The sequence below is a fragment of the Mus caroli genome, chromosome 2, assembly GCF_900094665.2.
Source record: "Mus caroli chromosome 2, CAROLI_EIJ_v1.1, whole genome shotgun sequence".
In the NCBI taxonomy this organism is placed as follows: domain Eukaryota; kingdom Metazoa; phylum Chordata; class Mammalia; order Rodentia; family Muridae; genus Mus; species Mus caroli.
In genome coordinates, this window is record NC_034571.1 from 132,439,151 (window position 1) to 132,456,227 (window position 17,077).

Sequence of the window (17,077 nt, forward strand, 5' to 3'; positions counted from 1 at the left end):
GATGGTTGTGAGCCACCATGTGGTTGCTGGGATTTGAACTCTGGACCTTCGGAAGAGCAGTCCGGTGCTCTTACCCACTGAGCCATCTCTCCAGCCCAGGCATTGTAAGTCTTAAGAGTCTGTGGTTCTAGTCTGCTGGTGTTGAAATATCAGCTGTTGTTATGAAGAGACTTGAACCTGAAGTGTAAAATCTTTGCTTCACTGGGGCAACTGACACTAGGCAGCTAGGGATGGAGTTGGCTGTACTTAAGAGGCCAGCATCACTGAGGTGAAACCTTTGGAAGTATTTCCAGAGTCAGCAAACAAACTGTTGCTCAGCAGGGGCTAAGGCTGTAGATTATGCTGGCAGCTCAACTTGATAATATATAAGAATTTTCAAAGTAGTCCTGGTTTTAAAGTCATAAAGAGCAGCTAAGGGCCGGGCGGTGGTAGGGCACACCTTTAATCCCAGCACTCAGGAGGCAGAAGCAGGCGGATTTCTGAGTTCGAGGCCAGCCTGGTCTACAAAGTGAGTTCCAGGACAGCCAGGGCTACACAGAGAAACCCCGTAGTGAAAAAAAAAAAAAAAAAAGCAGCTGAGGGTTAGCACTGTACATCAGGGCTACAATCTTTGATGAGAGGTTATCAGTGAAGGTACAGACTCAGATGAGGTAGAAGGCCAAGGACTGAAGGGCCCATGGGAAACTTGATACTATGTGGCAAGGACAGAGTTCCAGGAGAGGGTATTGGTGAACATGTACCATAGTTGAGAATATGACAGCATTTTGGAGATAGCAGTACTACATGACCATCACCAAGAACAGTAGTAGCTCTGAAGCAGAACTAGCTGTAGCCTAGGAGACAAGCTGAGTGCGGCAGGTGGCAGAGCTCCAGAAACAAAACCCACTGGAGCCCAGAGGCTCATGAGTGGGTCCCAGAATCCTGATGGTGGGGATTCTACTGTCGGGCTTTGTTTTACTTTGATTTGATTGTACTGTGCCCTGATTTTTCCCTTTTGGAATAAGAAGAGTATTTAACTTTTTTTTTTTTTTTTTTTTTTGATTTTATAGAAGGTTAAGAGACTTAGGAATTTTACAGAGACTTTGGATATTTAAAACAAAAGAATTTTAAAAGAGACCTTGAATATTTTAAAGAGACTAAATCTTTAAAGTGTTTGAATTTTGAAAACTGTAAGGCTTTTAAAACTTAGAATGTCTTATATTGTCATATTAACATGACATTCTAGAGTATCAAGTTATAGCTTGATAAGTGGTGTGTTTGTGTACTACATTGAAAAGCGAGCAACTGTCATGGTTAGTTTTTTGGCAACTTGACTAAGATAGAGTCGTTAGGAAGAAGTAACCTCAATTGAGAAAATGTCCGGACTGGTCCATGGGCAAGTAAGTCTCAGGAGCATTTCCTTGATTGATGGTTGATGTCAGAAGGCCCAGCTCACTGTGAAAAATGCTACCCCTGGACTGGTAGTCTAGATGCTCTAAGAAGGCAGGCTGAGCAAGTCATGGGGAACAAAAGCAGCACTCCTCCTGGCTTCCGAGTCAGCTCCTATCTCTAGGCTCCTGTAGCCCTGTGTGAGTTCCTGCCCTGACTTCCCTCAGTGATTGACTGTGCTATAGAACTGTAGGCTAAAATAGATCCCTTCCTTCTCAAGTTGCTTTTGGTCACAGTGTTTTATCACAGCAAAAGAAAGCCTAACTTAGCCCTAGTTTCAATACCTGGCATATCCCTCCCCACAATAAAGAAAAGTAGGGTAGTCTTCAAATTAAATAGTCTATGACTACACAGAAATGAAGCGTGCAGAAAAGTTTTAGCTGATATCCTTGCTAACTAAAAGAAGAAAAATTGTAAAACTATAAAATTAATGTTTGAAATGATAGTCAAGTAACTATAAATATAGATATGATTCAAAAATGACAGAACTCAGAGTCAATAAATCTAGTTATATCTATGAATACAGAACTACAACATATTTTATATTCAAAGATTGAGTAAATTACTTTCACATAGTCACACAGAAATACCATCAATTCTAGCATCATATTATTATAGTATGTCCTTGAAAGTAACAATGTCCAGAGCTTCAGACATGAAGTTACATGCAACTCAGACACTGGTAAATCTAGTCTTAGAACATGTGCCCTGACATATTCAGTCAAGAGGAGTCACCTGATGGGATCTACAGAGCTCATGAAGTAATGGCTAGAAAAAGCTAAAGAAATTATTCATATTCCCATCAGTACAAACTAAAACATGACATGATCTGCAGTGTTTTCACTTGGACTGTGATACAGAGTAAGCTGAAGCTAAAATCTAATAACTGACTTGGTTTTCTTTTTATTCTAAAAGAACAAAAACAAAAAACAACAACAACAACAAAACATGAAACAAAATAAAAAACAAAAATTAAAAAAAAAAAACATTGCTTTTCTGTTAAGCATGTACTTTGTGCTACAAAGCAGACATGATTTCTAGGGTCTTAGAAAAAGTACAGATGTACCTACCTAATATGTAAACGCAGTAAGTTACAAGTTGGTCCTCAGTACTAAAGGCAAGAATCAGCATTAGTACTCAAAAAGGTGGTTTAAAAGAACGTAACTTACTTTTACCGTCCCAGGCTACCTGGGCTCTGTCTGGTGCTTCTTTGTGTGCACATGGCCACCCAGCCTGTCTTCTAATTAATCAATGCTCTGGCAGCAGAGCAAGCAAACAAGGTGTCTCCCATCTGGGTACAGCTCTTCAGGACACAGTTCCCTTGGCAGGAGATGGAAATTCTTGGGAGAGGTGATTTTCTCTGCCTCTTCACAAGAAGAACATAGAGACTTGGCTGGATGCAACTCCATGAAGTGTAACTGTGTGTATACACCTCAAAAAATAAAACAAAAAAATGTAGAGAGACATAAAGACTCCATGAACAGCTACAACACAAGAAATAATGAAGCACCACTGGAAATACTGCTAGATAGGTAGGCACAATTGGGGCTCTGAAGTAACTGGAAAGAACAACTATCTTAAAAGGAAAGAAAAGAACATCTCAAGTTAAAACCAAAATTCCATGCAATGAATATACTGCAAGCACTATGAGGAAAAAAAGCAATCTTTTGTTAAAGATAAATCTTTTACATAACTATAAATCAAAATTTTCCCCTCCCACATTACACAAAATAAAAGACATCACCAGCAAAAGAGAGAACTTGGGCTCAGAAGGGCAGGGGTATAAATGCATCAGCCATAGTACAGCTACTGGGAGTTCATACATATGACCTACATGCATCAAGCTGATTCCTAATATACTCAGAACCCTGTGGGGAAAGGGTAGAGAAGGGGGCAGGGAACTGCCCAACCTAGAGAACATAACAAAAGGATACTCTCAAATAAATGGACTTTTATCTGAGAGTTCAACATCTTAAAAAAAAAAAATCAAAGATCTTTAGTTTGTTTTGTTTTTTTATTAAAAAAATAAATAACTGAGAGCTAGAAAGATGGCACAACAGTTAAGAAAGCTAGCAGAAAGCAAGACATGGTGGCATACGCCTTTAACCCCAGCATTCAGGAAGTAAAAGCAGGTGGATATCTGAGGTCAAGGCCAGCCTAGTCTACAAAGTGAGTGAGTTCCAGAACAGCCAAGACTACAATAGCAAACCCTGCAGGGGATGGGGGGGAGGAAGAGGAAGATGAGGAAGAAGAAGATGAGGAAGAAGAGGAGGAAGATGAGGAGGGGAAGGAAGAGGAGAAGGAGGAAGAAGAGGAGGATGAGAAAGAAGAGAAGGAAGAAGAGGGAGAAACTGAAGAAGAGGAGGAAGAGGGGCTGGAGAGATGGCTCAGTGGTTAAGAGCACTAACTGCTCTTCCATAGGTCCTGAGTTCAATTCCCAGCAACCACATGGTGGCTCACAACCATCTGTAATGGGATCCAACGCCCTCTTCTGGTGTGTCTGAAGAGAGCTGCAGTATACTCATATACATTAAAAAAAATAAAATCTTTAAAAATAAATGAAGAGGAGAAGGAGGAAGAGGAAGAGGAGGAGGAGGAGGAAAAGAAGGAGGAGGAGGAGGAGGAGGCGGCAGCAGCAGAAGCAAGCAAGGTAGCTAGCTGGTTCCCAGCACCAATGTCAGATCAACAGCCTTTATCTCCAACTCCAAGAGATCTGATGCTTCTGGTTTCCAGACACCAGCCCTCCCATGCATATATACACACAGAGATATACACATGATTTTAAAAAAAGGCAATAATAAAGTAAATATGTTTTAAATTTAAAAAAAAAAAAACAGTATGAAGGTGATACATAGAACAGGTGATGGTGACAGTGACGGTGACAGCAATGATTTGATTCCAGAGGAGCCCCTCAAGCAAACTTGCTCTGATATATATGCATCTGCCCTCCTTAATGTGTTCTTCCAATTAGGTATGCCATATGCTAGCCACACCATCTTCATGACCACCACACATTTCAAGCACCAGTAGGTTTCAGGTATTTTACTTCTCCAATGTCTAAGGCACACAGACAATCAGAAATGTCCAATGCCCGAGAAAGGAGCACAGGCAAGCCCTACAGGTGAACAGATGACTGGGGGGATCTCCCAACAACAGACTACTTAAAGGTGACTGGTGGTCTGGAAATGCATGCAGTGGATTCCTGGCACAAGAAGATATAGATATAAACACACATAAATGTATTACAGTATTAAATATAATAATACAAATATGTAGTGATGCAAATATCTTACTTTCTTCTTTAACTTCAAATACCAGCCATCTGGACAAGAAATCACAGCATAAAGGACTTCAAGTTTATAAGCAAGCAATCCACTGTATTGTAAAAAGGCTCAAAGGCACAGTACCAAATATAATCTGTCCATAAAGGACTTAGACCAGTAATTCTCAACTGTCCTAATGCTGTGACCCTGTAATATAGTTTCTCATGTTGTGGTGACCCCTCCCCACCATCAAATTATTTTTGATGTTACTTCATAATTGCAATTTTACTATTGTGATTAATTGTAATGTAAACATCTGTGTTTTCTAATGGTCTTAGGCAACCCCTATGAAAGGGTCATGACCTACAGATTGAGAACCACTGACTTAACTACTAAATCAGTTTCAGACATGAATTAAGACCTTTCCTTACTAAGGAAACTTTTAAGAATAAATCAAGTCAGTCAAAAAATTACAGGATCACATAATTGAAGCAGAACATGTTGGAGTTTTTCTTACACTGTTTGGCTTTCTTGGCTGATTGGTCAACTTAGTTTCTGGTTTATCTGTAGTTCTGAGGATCAGACTCAGGACTTCGGGACATTAAATATGTGTCCCTGCATTGATCAATATTCCATGCCAAAGAGAACACTTTAAACAAATAACCTATATAATTTATCTTTTGTTGTATGAAATTTAGGTTAATCCTAACAATAAATATTCTTTTGTTTTGTTTTTCAAGACACCGTTTCTCTATGTAATCCTGACTGTCTTAGAATTATGAAGACAAAGCTGACCTTGAACTTACAAAGATCCACCAGCCTCTACCTCATAAGTGCTGGGATTAAAGGCATACACCACCACTACTTTGCTAATTTTTATTTTTAATTAGATATAACTACATCATTTTCTCCTTCCCTTTCCTCCCTCCAACTCCTTTCAAGTCTATCCCCCTTCTCAAATTCAGAGTCTCTTTTATTGCTGTTGTTAAACATACATAAAATAATAAATATATAAATACGACTCACTGAGTCCTTTCAGTGTTCCCTGTATGTGTGTAATGCCAGGGCTGACCATTGGTACTGGATAAGCCACTAGGTGCTCATCCCTAGGAAGGCTAGTTTTGCCACTCTCAGCTCTCCTAGCTCGCCTGCAGTTCTTGGTCTAGGGGTAAGGCCCTGCCTAGCCCTGATTTTAATGCACAGAACTCTACCTGCCATGGTAACCATTTTCAAAATAAACTGACTAAAATTCCCCATGGGTCCTAACAAGAAGCAAACCTCTGTCTGAATCACGCCTTTCTTCACACAAGACTGCAATAGCCTACCAGAAGCTCACCACTCATAGGTCACCCATTATTCCTTACTAGTCCTTTTTATACCAAGTCCTGGTACCTCTGTAGAAAAATGCCTCCACCAAAATAGAATGGCAATGTCCCATGTGTAGTTCATTTTCACTCAAAAGCTATGAAGCACGCCTTTTTACTTTAGGAATGACCCTAAGAAAGTAGTAACCTATGAATCACTCAGAACTCTATCTAATTTCCTCAAAGAAGAAATATTAACAGAGGCTACACCATATAAAATGTGCAAAATAAGTCTCACATTTTAACCTACGGTCATAATCTCCTGAATCAAAACAAATTCAAAGCATCCAAGAAGAATAACTCTAACCCAATGTATATGCCCAGACAAGAACACTAAATCTGTTCCAAATATTACCTTCTCTGTTGAAAAGAAATCAGAGTTATCCTACTCAATAAACAGAATTCACTTTCTCATTTGTTCTATGACAATCTGTAAAAGCTATAAAACAAGACTAAATAAATCCATCAATCTCCAAATTATAATATATGAAGTGACCTGAAGAAAAAATGCACCTGGAGTCACCTCTGCATTTTCCTAACACAGAACACCTATCGCACAGGAGTGGTCACCTTCCTCTCAAACCTGCAAGGGAGAAAGTGGGTAGAATACAAGGCGGGGACGGTTGTCTCATACTATGCATTACTGAAGGCATACCACCTCCTGTATCCAAGAGGACAACATCTATATTTGGAGTGGACTAAATCATCTATTTCTGAGGAAATCTGGAAAATTGTGAGTCTAGGTAGATTTTCCTAGCTTTGTGTGCATAAGAACAAAGTATAGTGTAACTCCTCACTCATGCAAACAACCAGAGTCAAATTCAGCACTTTATACACACATGCACACACACACACAGACACACACACAAATAGCAGATATACGTCAAAATAGGTGGGGGGCTTGTTAAGAGAGATTTAGAGGGAGAGGGAGAGGCTAAAGAGGGTGAAATAACCAAAATTCAGCATAACATGTATGAAACTGTCACATAAATAGGCCTTTTAAAAGGAGAAATGGTAGGGGATATAACTGACACAGCAAACATAGACCACAGTTTGATATTCTGGGACCCCTGTTTGGCTCTGGGTTATGCACACACACCTCCATCCTTGTAATAATGCATTTGGCAGCCTAGTTCACTTACCTGCCAGTGCTGTACATACACATCTCTCCAAACAACCTAGCAACCACACAACTCCATAACCCCTCCACCTGCGTCAGGGCACACTACTCCCATTTCTAAGCAATACCACTTGATTCCCTACCCCTGGTAACCAACAAAGTTAGACAATTGCTACTGAAATATAATCCCAACATATTCAAGTATGAAGAACAGAAGAGCCAATGCATGAGAAGTGAGGCAAGAAACACTGAGTCCTCACTAACACTATTCTACCATCATGTGCCTATGGATAATCATAGGACTAAAATCCAGTGCATCACGGGGAGGAATGTAGACAGTTGAGAAATTATTATATAACCTAAGCTACTAAGATAAATAGATAACCACCTAAACTATGCCCTTTAGTGACCAGCTACTCACCTTTGACACCCCATAAAAAAGAACCAATATTGTAACCTGGAGCCCTTGAGTGTCTTTACTCATGTGACCCCCTTCAACCTTGACAGTGTACCTCTCTCTTTAATCCAAATAAAATTATCTTGCTTCTTTTGCAAATTTTTGTCAGTCCTTATCCTCAATTATTTGTATAGTAATCCAAGAACCTGGAAACACAAGGTCCAAACCCAACCACCACATATATATTTATAGAAATACCACAATGAGACCCACTTTACTGTGTGCTAACCAAAGCCATCAACTCATTGGGGCTGAAAAGAAGAGCCAAGCACAGTGCCACCTGCCTGTAGTCCCAGTGAGCAGCAGTGACTGCTCGGCAAGTCTGAACCCAGCCTGTGTTGCCTTAGACACACTCCCCTTCGCCCCCCACCAAAAAAGCAAGCACAGAGTGTGTGTCAAGGTTAGGAAGGTATGTGTGAAAAGTTCCTTTTGTGTTACCTTGACACTTCCTCCTCTACTGAATAAAGTTGATATACTAATATAAATATATTCACTGTTTGGGAAAACACAAATGATCACACTTTATTCAATACAAGGCTAGACACTGTTTCTAGCAAATAAGAAGCATTAAACCATTCATTTCAGTTACTTCAGTCTATAATTAAGACAATGCTCAAGGAATTCGCACTAATCTAGTATCTAGCAAAGAAAAACCATAACATACAGGATTACATACAGGGACCATGTGTCAAAATACACACACAGGCTCATGAACACATTCAGGCTCTGGAATGAGTCAGGCTTGACAGTACATATCTGTAATTCCAGTTTTGGGGCATCTGAAGTAGGAGGATTATAAGTTCGAGGACAGCCTGGAATACTAAAGAAAGACCTCATCTCCTCCTACCACTCCAAAGAAAGCATCTTCTAAAGTCCAAAGTATAAGGTACACCTAGGGCAAGACTTAGCTGAAGAGGTTGACTAAACTTAAAGGTGAATGATACTTTCCAATACAAAATAAGTCAGATCTTCTGTGGTTTTTCTCTTTCCACGGACTCAGAATTAATACTATTCATCTAAACAGAGAAAATTTAAGAATCTAATTTTCTATATCTTTCCACTGTCCCAAACTATTATAATTCTTCTCACATGAAGTTCTATCATGGGTTTAACGTAATATATTTCAAACACTTAAGGTAACAAAAACTGCAGAGGCAAAGTAATGACCATATAATTCTTAAGACACAGGAAACTCAATTTCCAGGTCACAGTCCATCATTAGGGGGAGGAACTTGAGGCAGTTAGTGAAGCAGAGGCCATGAAGGACCTTAGGGAGAGGCTTGCTCCCTCTGGACTGCTATCTACAGCCCAGGGCCACCTGCTCAGAGATGGTACCACACGTAATGGGCTGGGCACTCCTACATTAACTAACAATTCAAAAGTCTCAAAGACATGCCCATGGACTTAACTGATAGAAGCTCTTCCTCAAGACATTCCCCTCTTACCAAGTGTGTCATGACAACCAGGATTGTCATCACACAACTATAATCACAGTACTCAAGAATCAGAGAAAGGGGCTGGTGAGATGGCTCAGTGGGTAAGAGCACCGGACTGCTCTTCCGAAGGTCCAGAGTTCAATTCCCAGCAACCACATGGTGGCTCACAACCATCTGTAACGAGATCTGGCGCCCTCTTCTGGAGTGTCTGAAGACAGCTACAGGGTACTTACATATAATAAATAAATAAATCTTTAAAAAAAAAAAAGAATCAGAGAAAGGAAGACTATAAACAGGCAAAACATTTATACACATAAAATAACTCTTAAAAAATTTTTGCTGGGCGTGGTGGTGCAAGCCTTTAATCCCAACACTCGGGAGGCAGAGGCAGGTGGATTTCTGAATTCGAGGCCAGCCTGGTCTACAAAGTGAGTTCCAGGACAGCCAGGGCTACACAGAGAAACCCTGTCTCGAAAAAAAAAAAAAAAAAAAAAAAAAAATTAAAAAGCAAAATTATAACTTAATCCTACTCAGGAATGACTCGTGAGTTTTGCTGTTTGCAGGTTTGCTGCAGTTAATATACGGTCTTTTCAGTACCCAGCCTCTTGAATGTTTGAAGTACAGGTGTGTAGTGAGGGCCTGCCAAGCACTATACAGGAGGAACCACAAATGGCTTTACAACACCTAGAATGAGGCCCCCAGGTTACCACAGCCATATGGGTGAGCCTCGGTGTACCACAGCCCGGAGGATCATGTGTTCTGAGGACTTCATGCTGTTACGGAGTTCTGCTCTGCCTGCTCCCCTCACATCCCTCTTCATCGAAGAATTATCTGAAACCTTTAAGGGACCTTCCAGCCCCTCACTGGGCAGTATCTCTGGCACTCATAGTAACAGTGTTTGATCTCTTACAGGCATTGCTGTTGGAGCAGATTATGATTCTGTCACCACCCTAGGGAAGAACTTAGAGATGCAGATTGTCAGCAATGACCACCACCCTTAGAAAACATTTGGAAAAATAAAACTGTTGGTGAAGCTAGGTTGAGATGTTTTCACTACTGGCTCTGATGTAGAAAATCTTAGGAAACAATCTGAAGTTCAGAAAGGCACCCTCTTATTAGTTAAGCTAGGAACCTTTAAGGTCGGGGAACACAATGGCAGCACTGGCTGACGTGACTCTTGCCGAGGCTGGACTAGTGTTGATTAATTTCTTATACTCAATTTTGTCCTCAGCTTCCTGATATGATTTATTAAGAATTACTGATGAGTAGATATGCAATTCTTAGGTAAACTGCTATCTGCCAGTAAAGGAAACTAACTGAGAAAACCACCTTGCTTGCTTATACTTTGTTAATCTGTAACAAGTTGCTTAGTTACAAATGTACATAGGTTCTTGGGAATAATTTGTTTTCTTCACCTGTATTAATATTATTTCTTGAAAAGATATTGGGGAACATGCTATTTTTTTCATAGTCATTCACTAGAAGAAAACTAGAATGTAATCACACTGTAATTTTATACTGCTTGAAAGATTTTGCTAGGATATATAAACCATGGGAGAAAAAAAATTAAGTGTGGAGGATTGGAACATTGGTCCTTCCATCCATCAACTATATGTATGCATGTATATATGTAAAGCTTGTCTGGGTGTGTGTTGGAGCTTGCTCCATCGATCAATTGTGTGTTTTATGTATGTATGTGTGAAATGTTTGGAGCCCTTTTGCTGGAGCTTCGCCCTAACCCATCTATGTGTGAAGTCTATATGTCTGTCTGCGGGTATGTATGCATGCATGTATATATGTATAGATTTGTGTGTATGAAGTTACTGGACTGTGCCTTTTGCTTCATCCACTCAGTGTATGAGAGAGAGAGAGAGAGAGAGAGAGAGAGAGAGAGAGAGAAGTTTAGAGAGACAGAGACAGAGAGAGAGAGAATTTTTATCTCTTTCTTCCTCTTCCTCACCAGTCCAAGGAGTTAAGAGTTCACAGTTTTTCCACGGGCCACAGGGAGTGCCATCCCCAGTAAATTAAGCTTTGTTCCCTCAGATAAAAGTCTGCTGAGTGACTTCTCTAATTGCTGACTACCTTTGGCAGCAGCCCCTGTAGGTATCTGGATCTACCACTGTCAATAGCCCGAAGCACAGACCCAAATAGCTGCCTGCCTTAGTTTACCCTTTAGTACCAAAAATCAAATACTCAACATGATATAACTTTAACTTATAAAAATTAAAATTATTTAATTTTATATAATTTTATGTTTACAGTTGTCATAATAGCATATGTCTGTATTATTCCTTAAACTTTTTCCCCAAGCCTACAGTGACTCCTAAATAATAATGTAAGGACCACTTTCTACAAAAGGGACAGTACTGTGTATTTTGAATAAAGGAAGATCTGGCAGTGAGTACATCAACCTCCTTCTCACATTATTTATCTTCTCGTATCCATTTCATAAGGCCTTTACATTGTGAGCTGGTCATTAATACTTGCTTCAATTATAAAGTGCTTTGACTATAACCTATCTGGTATTCTAGGTGACTGGTATATAGTAATCTTCATAACTCTGTAAGCAGGAATTATTTTTATTCTATTACAGGTAGAACTGAGTCAACAGGCCATATTAGAGCAGCAGTTAGGCTCTAATACACCCAGAGGCACGTGGCTATGACTGACATCATCTTCCCAGCATCAGATGTTTCAGGAGCCAAACTTCAACAGAACTGCTCATCACACACACACACACACACACACACACACACACACACACACACACACTTCCCATCTACCTTATTGTGTTAGTATGAAGTTAAATATGTTACAAAGATAAGTTAAAAGCTACAAAGGGCAGCTCTACGGTTTAATCTGAGGGAATGTACAGAAAACATGGCTAGGCTCAACTCCAGAGCTACTTTTCCAAGGAAAGGCTTTTGACTGATGCCCTGAGGTAACGACCTCCCATACTAGGGGCTTTGTCTACTTTACCTCTCACTCTCTCCTTCACATCCGTCACTACACACCTCCATGTCTTAACATTCCTCCCCAAGAAATTTTCATATCCAGTAAAATAACTATCACTAATAATCTTGTCACCTTACTAATCCCTCCTCTCCACGTTCCAGTCTTGTCAAAGGCCTCAAACTCACCAATACTCCAGAGTCACAGAAACTGAGAGTCCCTCACTATGGACTACCAAGAGCCTCTCTCCTGACTCAACTCCTCAATGACCACTAAAAACTTGGAACTATCCTGAAAAGTCACTGGAACAAGGTTGATTTCACAAAACACACAACATATGGCTTCAGGACCTACAGCTGTTACATTTGTGATAAAAACTGTCTTCCCACTTTAGACACTTCTAGGAAGCTGAAATCATATATTTGTTAAAGATATATCTCATTTTGGAGGTGTCAACTTCAAAAGTGTCTTACTGAAAATACCTATCACCAATGAATTTATAACAATGAATCCTACAAAAACAAGAGGAACAAAGAATTAACCAACTATTTTACTACTCAGGAATGTCTTCAATAAAAACAAAATCTTACATAGTTTTGCTAATATTACTGAGAAACACTGGTTATATGACTTATGGCTGACTAGCTCACCATCTCAATGCCATTTTAAAATAAGGAATGTAAATGCACAAATAAGTTAGAAAATATAAAAGAGAAAAGAAATACCTCAAGTTCCACCAGAGCAGCAGCCACTGCATCCGTAGCAAGAGCACCAGCCTGTAGCTTCTCAATTGCCTGTGAAACCAAGAGGAGACAGTATTCACCGAAAACCAGCTTCTCAAACATACCATAAACTCTGCAAAGGTGTAAAACAAGTGAGACGCTCAAAGTTCATAGAAATCGGTCAGCATTTCCACTGCACACTGACACCGTGGCAGGAAGCTATGGTTATGTATGTGGGGCTTCATTCCTGGCCATATGTGACCTGAGGCCTGCAAGTCGGACACAGATGCCTTAAGGTACAAATTTCACAGACTTAAAAAGAGTAATGTTCATTACTCAGACTAATTGTCACTCTTAATATTACCCAAATTAAGACCACTAAGAGTTAGCCAGCAAATTCTAGGTACAAGGAGTATAGTAAGTGAAAGTGCTTCACTCTCCACAGAGCATTCAAAATGTTAGGTCTGACCTGCCCCGTGTACCACCAGTATAGCTGTAGCCATATGTTCCATGCCTGCCAGCTATTTCATAGTTACTGTAATATGTCTGCTAATCATTGACACAGAAAAATGACTTGACTCAGAGCAAGGTTACGATAACCACATCCTGTTATGTTCTGTATGTTCTGGAGTTTGTTAATCTTAAGAAATTTTACAAAGGTTCACATTGGACCCATCAAATTAAAGTTCAATATGAACAGTTATTTCTAAATGGCTTGAGTCAGAGCTGACCACCAGGCAGCACTTCCCTCAGTATTAAGGTGTGTATTCAACAAACGATCCCTATCTGACTGAGGTTGGTGTTCGTATGGTTTGTGGAGGGAACCTTAGACCACAACATTTGGTGCACTGGCCTAGAAGCTCCCTACCCTCAAGCACACCTCAGTTACTGACAGTGAACACTCCTAAGCCATCTGGGCCCTCCAAAAGTAGGAAGATTTTTTTTCTGAACCTGCGCAGTTCTTTTTCCTTTTTCTTTTCCTTTTCCTTTTCCTTTTTCCTTTTGTTGTTGTTGTTGGTTGGTTGGTTAGTCTTGTTTATGTATGGTTCATTCTGGAGAGACCCAAGATATAAAAACTAGACCTAGTTTCCTTGGGTCTGAAGGGCAGAGGATGCTTCAACTCTCCTTGACTGGGTTGTTGGAATACAATCCACCCCTTTGGAGTTGAACTTGGTCCGAGAGAGTGCCCTATATTAAAACTAGGTTTTGTTTGTTTTCTGTCTTCCAGTTTTGTCTTGTTTTTTGGTGCCTCTCTCCTCTATCTTTAACTCCTTCACTATGGGATACCCAGGTCCCTTTGGCAGGCTATCTGGGTCCCTTCTCACTCTCCCCAACTCTATTGTCTCTGGCACATGGATCTGTCCGGGTCTGTCAGTTTGTGTTTGTAATTTTGTATAGTTGCTTGGTTATTGCTCTATGTTTCATATTCAAAGAAAAAATGGTTAAAACTTCACCTGCTGGCCATTTTCCCCTTGACCTAGCTTTAACTCATTTCAAAGATTTTTAGGGAAAAAAGCAGCCTGAATTGGGACAACAGAAACTGATAAACTGTCCTTGGAGCCCTGCGCCTACAACTGGGAGTCCAGCATTGCTGAAAAAAGCCCTGCCAAGGGTGGCTGGCTTGTATGTACAAGATGTTCTTAAACAGGTCAGCAGCTCCTCAGCTTCTCTGGTAAGAAAACTGATGGCTATGAGAACTGGGTTCAGCAGTGGCAAGGTGCTCCTCCCTTGAAATTACACCTCAAACAAGTAAGAAAAATTTTGTCTTGTATTGTATATTCTAAATACATAAATGTGTAAGGCCACTCCAAGCTTATTTCTGTCTGCTTTTAAAATGTATGTTTACTATGCTCTGCAAGTCTTGCTTATATATTAACAGGCTTATAAGTTACTGGGTAAGGTTAAAAAAATATCTGTAACATCCTTAACAAAAGTTAGCGTAAAACTGGTAACTCAGGGTGGGAGCCATGCTGGACAACAACACATAGCATGAGCTAACCAAGGTCTCTAAAGATACTTTTAAATTAGTATGGTATTTTTCTGAAGTTCCTGACCTTAAAAACAACTTATAAGAGATAAGATTTAAAACAATGGGGCTGGCGGGTAAGAGCAATGACTGCTCTTCTGAAGGTCCTGAGTTCAAATCCCAGCACATGGTGGCTCACAACCAACCATAATGAGTCCTGACACCCTCTTCTGGAGTGTCTGAAGACAGCTACAGTGTACTTATGTATAATAATAAATAAATCTTTAGACCAGAGCAAGCAGGGACTGAGCGAGCAGAGTTGAACAGAGGGAGCAGGATTGACCAGAGCAAGCAGAAGTCCTAAAATTCAATTCCCCACAACCATCTGTACAGCTACAGTGTACTTGTATACATAAAATAAGTAAGTCTTAAAAAAAATTTAAAACAATGTTTCTTTAATGAGGTATTAAAGCTGCACCTTCAAGTGTTCCTATACAAGAACTTCTCTTGCTGGCAACCAAACTTTGTAACAACAAAATGATGTACTTGATATTGATCTTAGAAACACTGGATTATTTAAACTGTTTTTTTAAAAAATTAAATATTGAAAATTGGTTTTGGGGGCTGGTGAGATGGCTCAGTGGGTAAGAGCACCGACTGCTCTTCCGAAGGTCCAGAGTTCAAATCCCAGCAACCACATGGTGGCTCACAACCATCCGCAACGAGATCTGGCGCCCTCTTCTGGAGTGTCTGAAGACAGCTACAGTGTACTTACATATAATCAATAAATAAAATCTTTAAAAAAAAAAAATTGGTTTTGTCTTCTAAAAATTATGGTTATGCTCTATGACTTCATTCCTTAAGAAGATAATTTACTTTGGTATTACAAAAGGAACTTCAAAAATTATAATCAAATATATAAAGCCATAGGCTATTTTAAAATTTGTGAAATATTTTATTGGAATATTTATTAATGTATAATAGTTACAATGAAAGAGGAAATTTTAATGAAAATAATAATAATGATGACAAAAACTATAATGACTTTAGAAATTATAATGGACAGTAGCAATCAAACTATGAACCCATGAAGGGGGACAATTTTGATAGAAGAAGCTCAGGCAGCCCCTATGGTGGTAACTTTGGATCTGATGGTAGAAATGGTGGATATGGTACCAAAAGATTTTAAAATAAGACACAAACAGGCTACAGTTCTTAGCAGGACAGAGAACAAGATGTCAGGAAAGCTATAGGTTATTTTGAGACAGTTGTTCCAAATGCATTAGAGGAACTGTAAAAATTTGCCACAGAAGGAACAATGATCCACAGTCAGAAAAGTCCCTGCAGCTCAAGCAGGAAATCCTTCTTTTTAAGGACTATCATAGCCACAGTTTGCAAAAACTACAACTACTGATTAATGCAACAATGTCATTAGATAAACATTCCTGAAGGTTTTTTTATCTGTTATAGCTTTGATTTTTCTTTTCATTACATCAAATTGCTCTGTAAATTATAGTAATGATACCGGGAAAAAAAGAAAAAAAATTAAGGAATTTGTTAATTTAACATTTTTTAGAGGTTTAAAATATCAAAAAGTTTAAGAATCACCAGCGTATGAAATCCTCCCCCATATCTTTCACTCATCCTGAGCTTCAGCAAGTCCCCAGCAGCCTGCTCCTATCAGGCCAACAAGTCAAGCCCTTGTAACCAGGGCCTTTGCCATTTTACCAACTTGTGAACCTTTTTCTATCCTGACACTGGCTTCAGCTTAAAACTAATCATACAGGCAACTGTTATATTCTGTAGTTACATACCATATAAAGGTCAGAGAAGTTCCCAGTCTGTTTATGAATATGTTTATAGGTTTATAAAGTTCTGTTTGGGGCTGGTGAGATGGCTCAGTGGTTAAGAGAGCCAACTGCTCTTCCAAAGGTCCTGAGTTCAAATCCCAGCAGCCACATGGTGACTCACAACCACCCGAAATGAAATCTGATGCTCTCTTCTGGAGTGTCTGAAGACAGCTACAGTGTACTTACATATAATATAATATTACATATAATATAATATAATATAAAAATATTTTTTTAATTTCTGTTTGTTTGTTTTTTGATACTAAAAGAGCTTCAATTCAAAACTGTAACTTTAATCTCAGGTATGAGCTAAGGCAAGAAGAAAGCATGACTTCCGAATTCAAGTTCCACCTGGGCTTCAAAAAGAGGGGTGAAGGATGCATATTAATTTAAAAAGACGTAGAATCCACAGGTAAAAATATTTATTTTCAGCCGGGCGTGGTGGCGCACGCCTTTAATCCCAGCACTCGGGAGGCAGAGGCAGGCGGATTTCTGAGTTCGAGGCCAGCCTGGTCTACA

The 17,077-nt window shown here is 39.6% G+C and overlaps 1 protein-coding gene across 8 annotated transcripts in view; it reads right to left on the reverse strand.

The window, feature by feature from the left end:
- Tasp1 (taspase 1) overlaps positions 1 to 17,077 on the reverse strand; it is a 222,321-nt gene that overhangs the window by 182,170 nt on the left and 23,074 nt on the right. For all 8 annotated transcript variants that reach the window (XR_002376878.1, XR_003835952.1, XM_029474096.1 and 5 more), the window contains exon 4: positions 12,746 to 12,814. Coding sequence is in view for 6 of the 8 variants with exons in the window: in XM_029474096.1 (XP_029329956.1) it covers positions 12,746 to 12,814 (69 nt within the window). In the remaining 2 variants the exon portion in view is untranslated. The remainder of the gene's footprint in view (positions 1 to 12,745; positions 12,815 to 17,077) is intronic.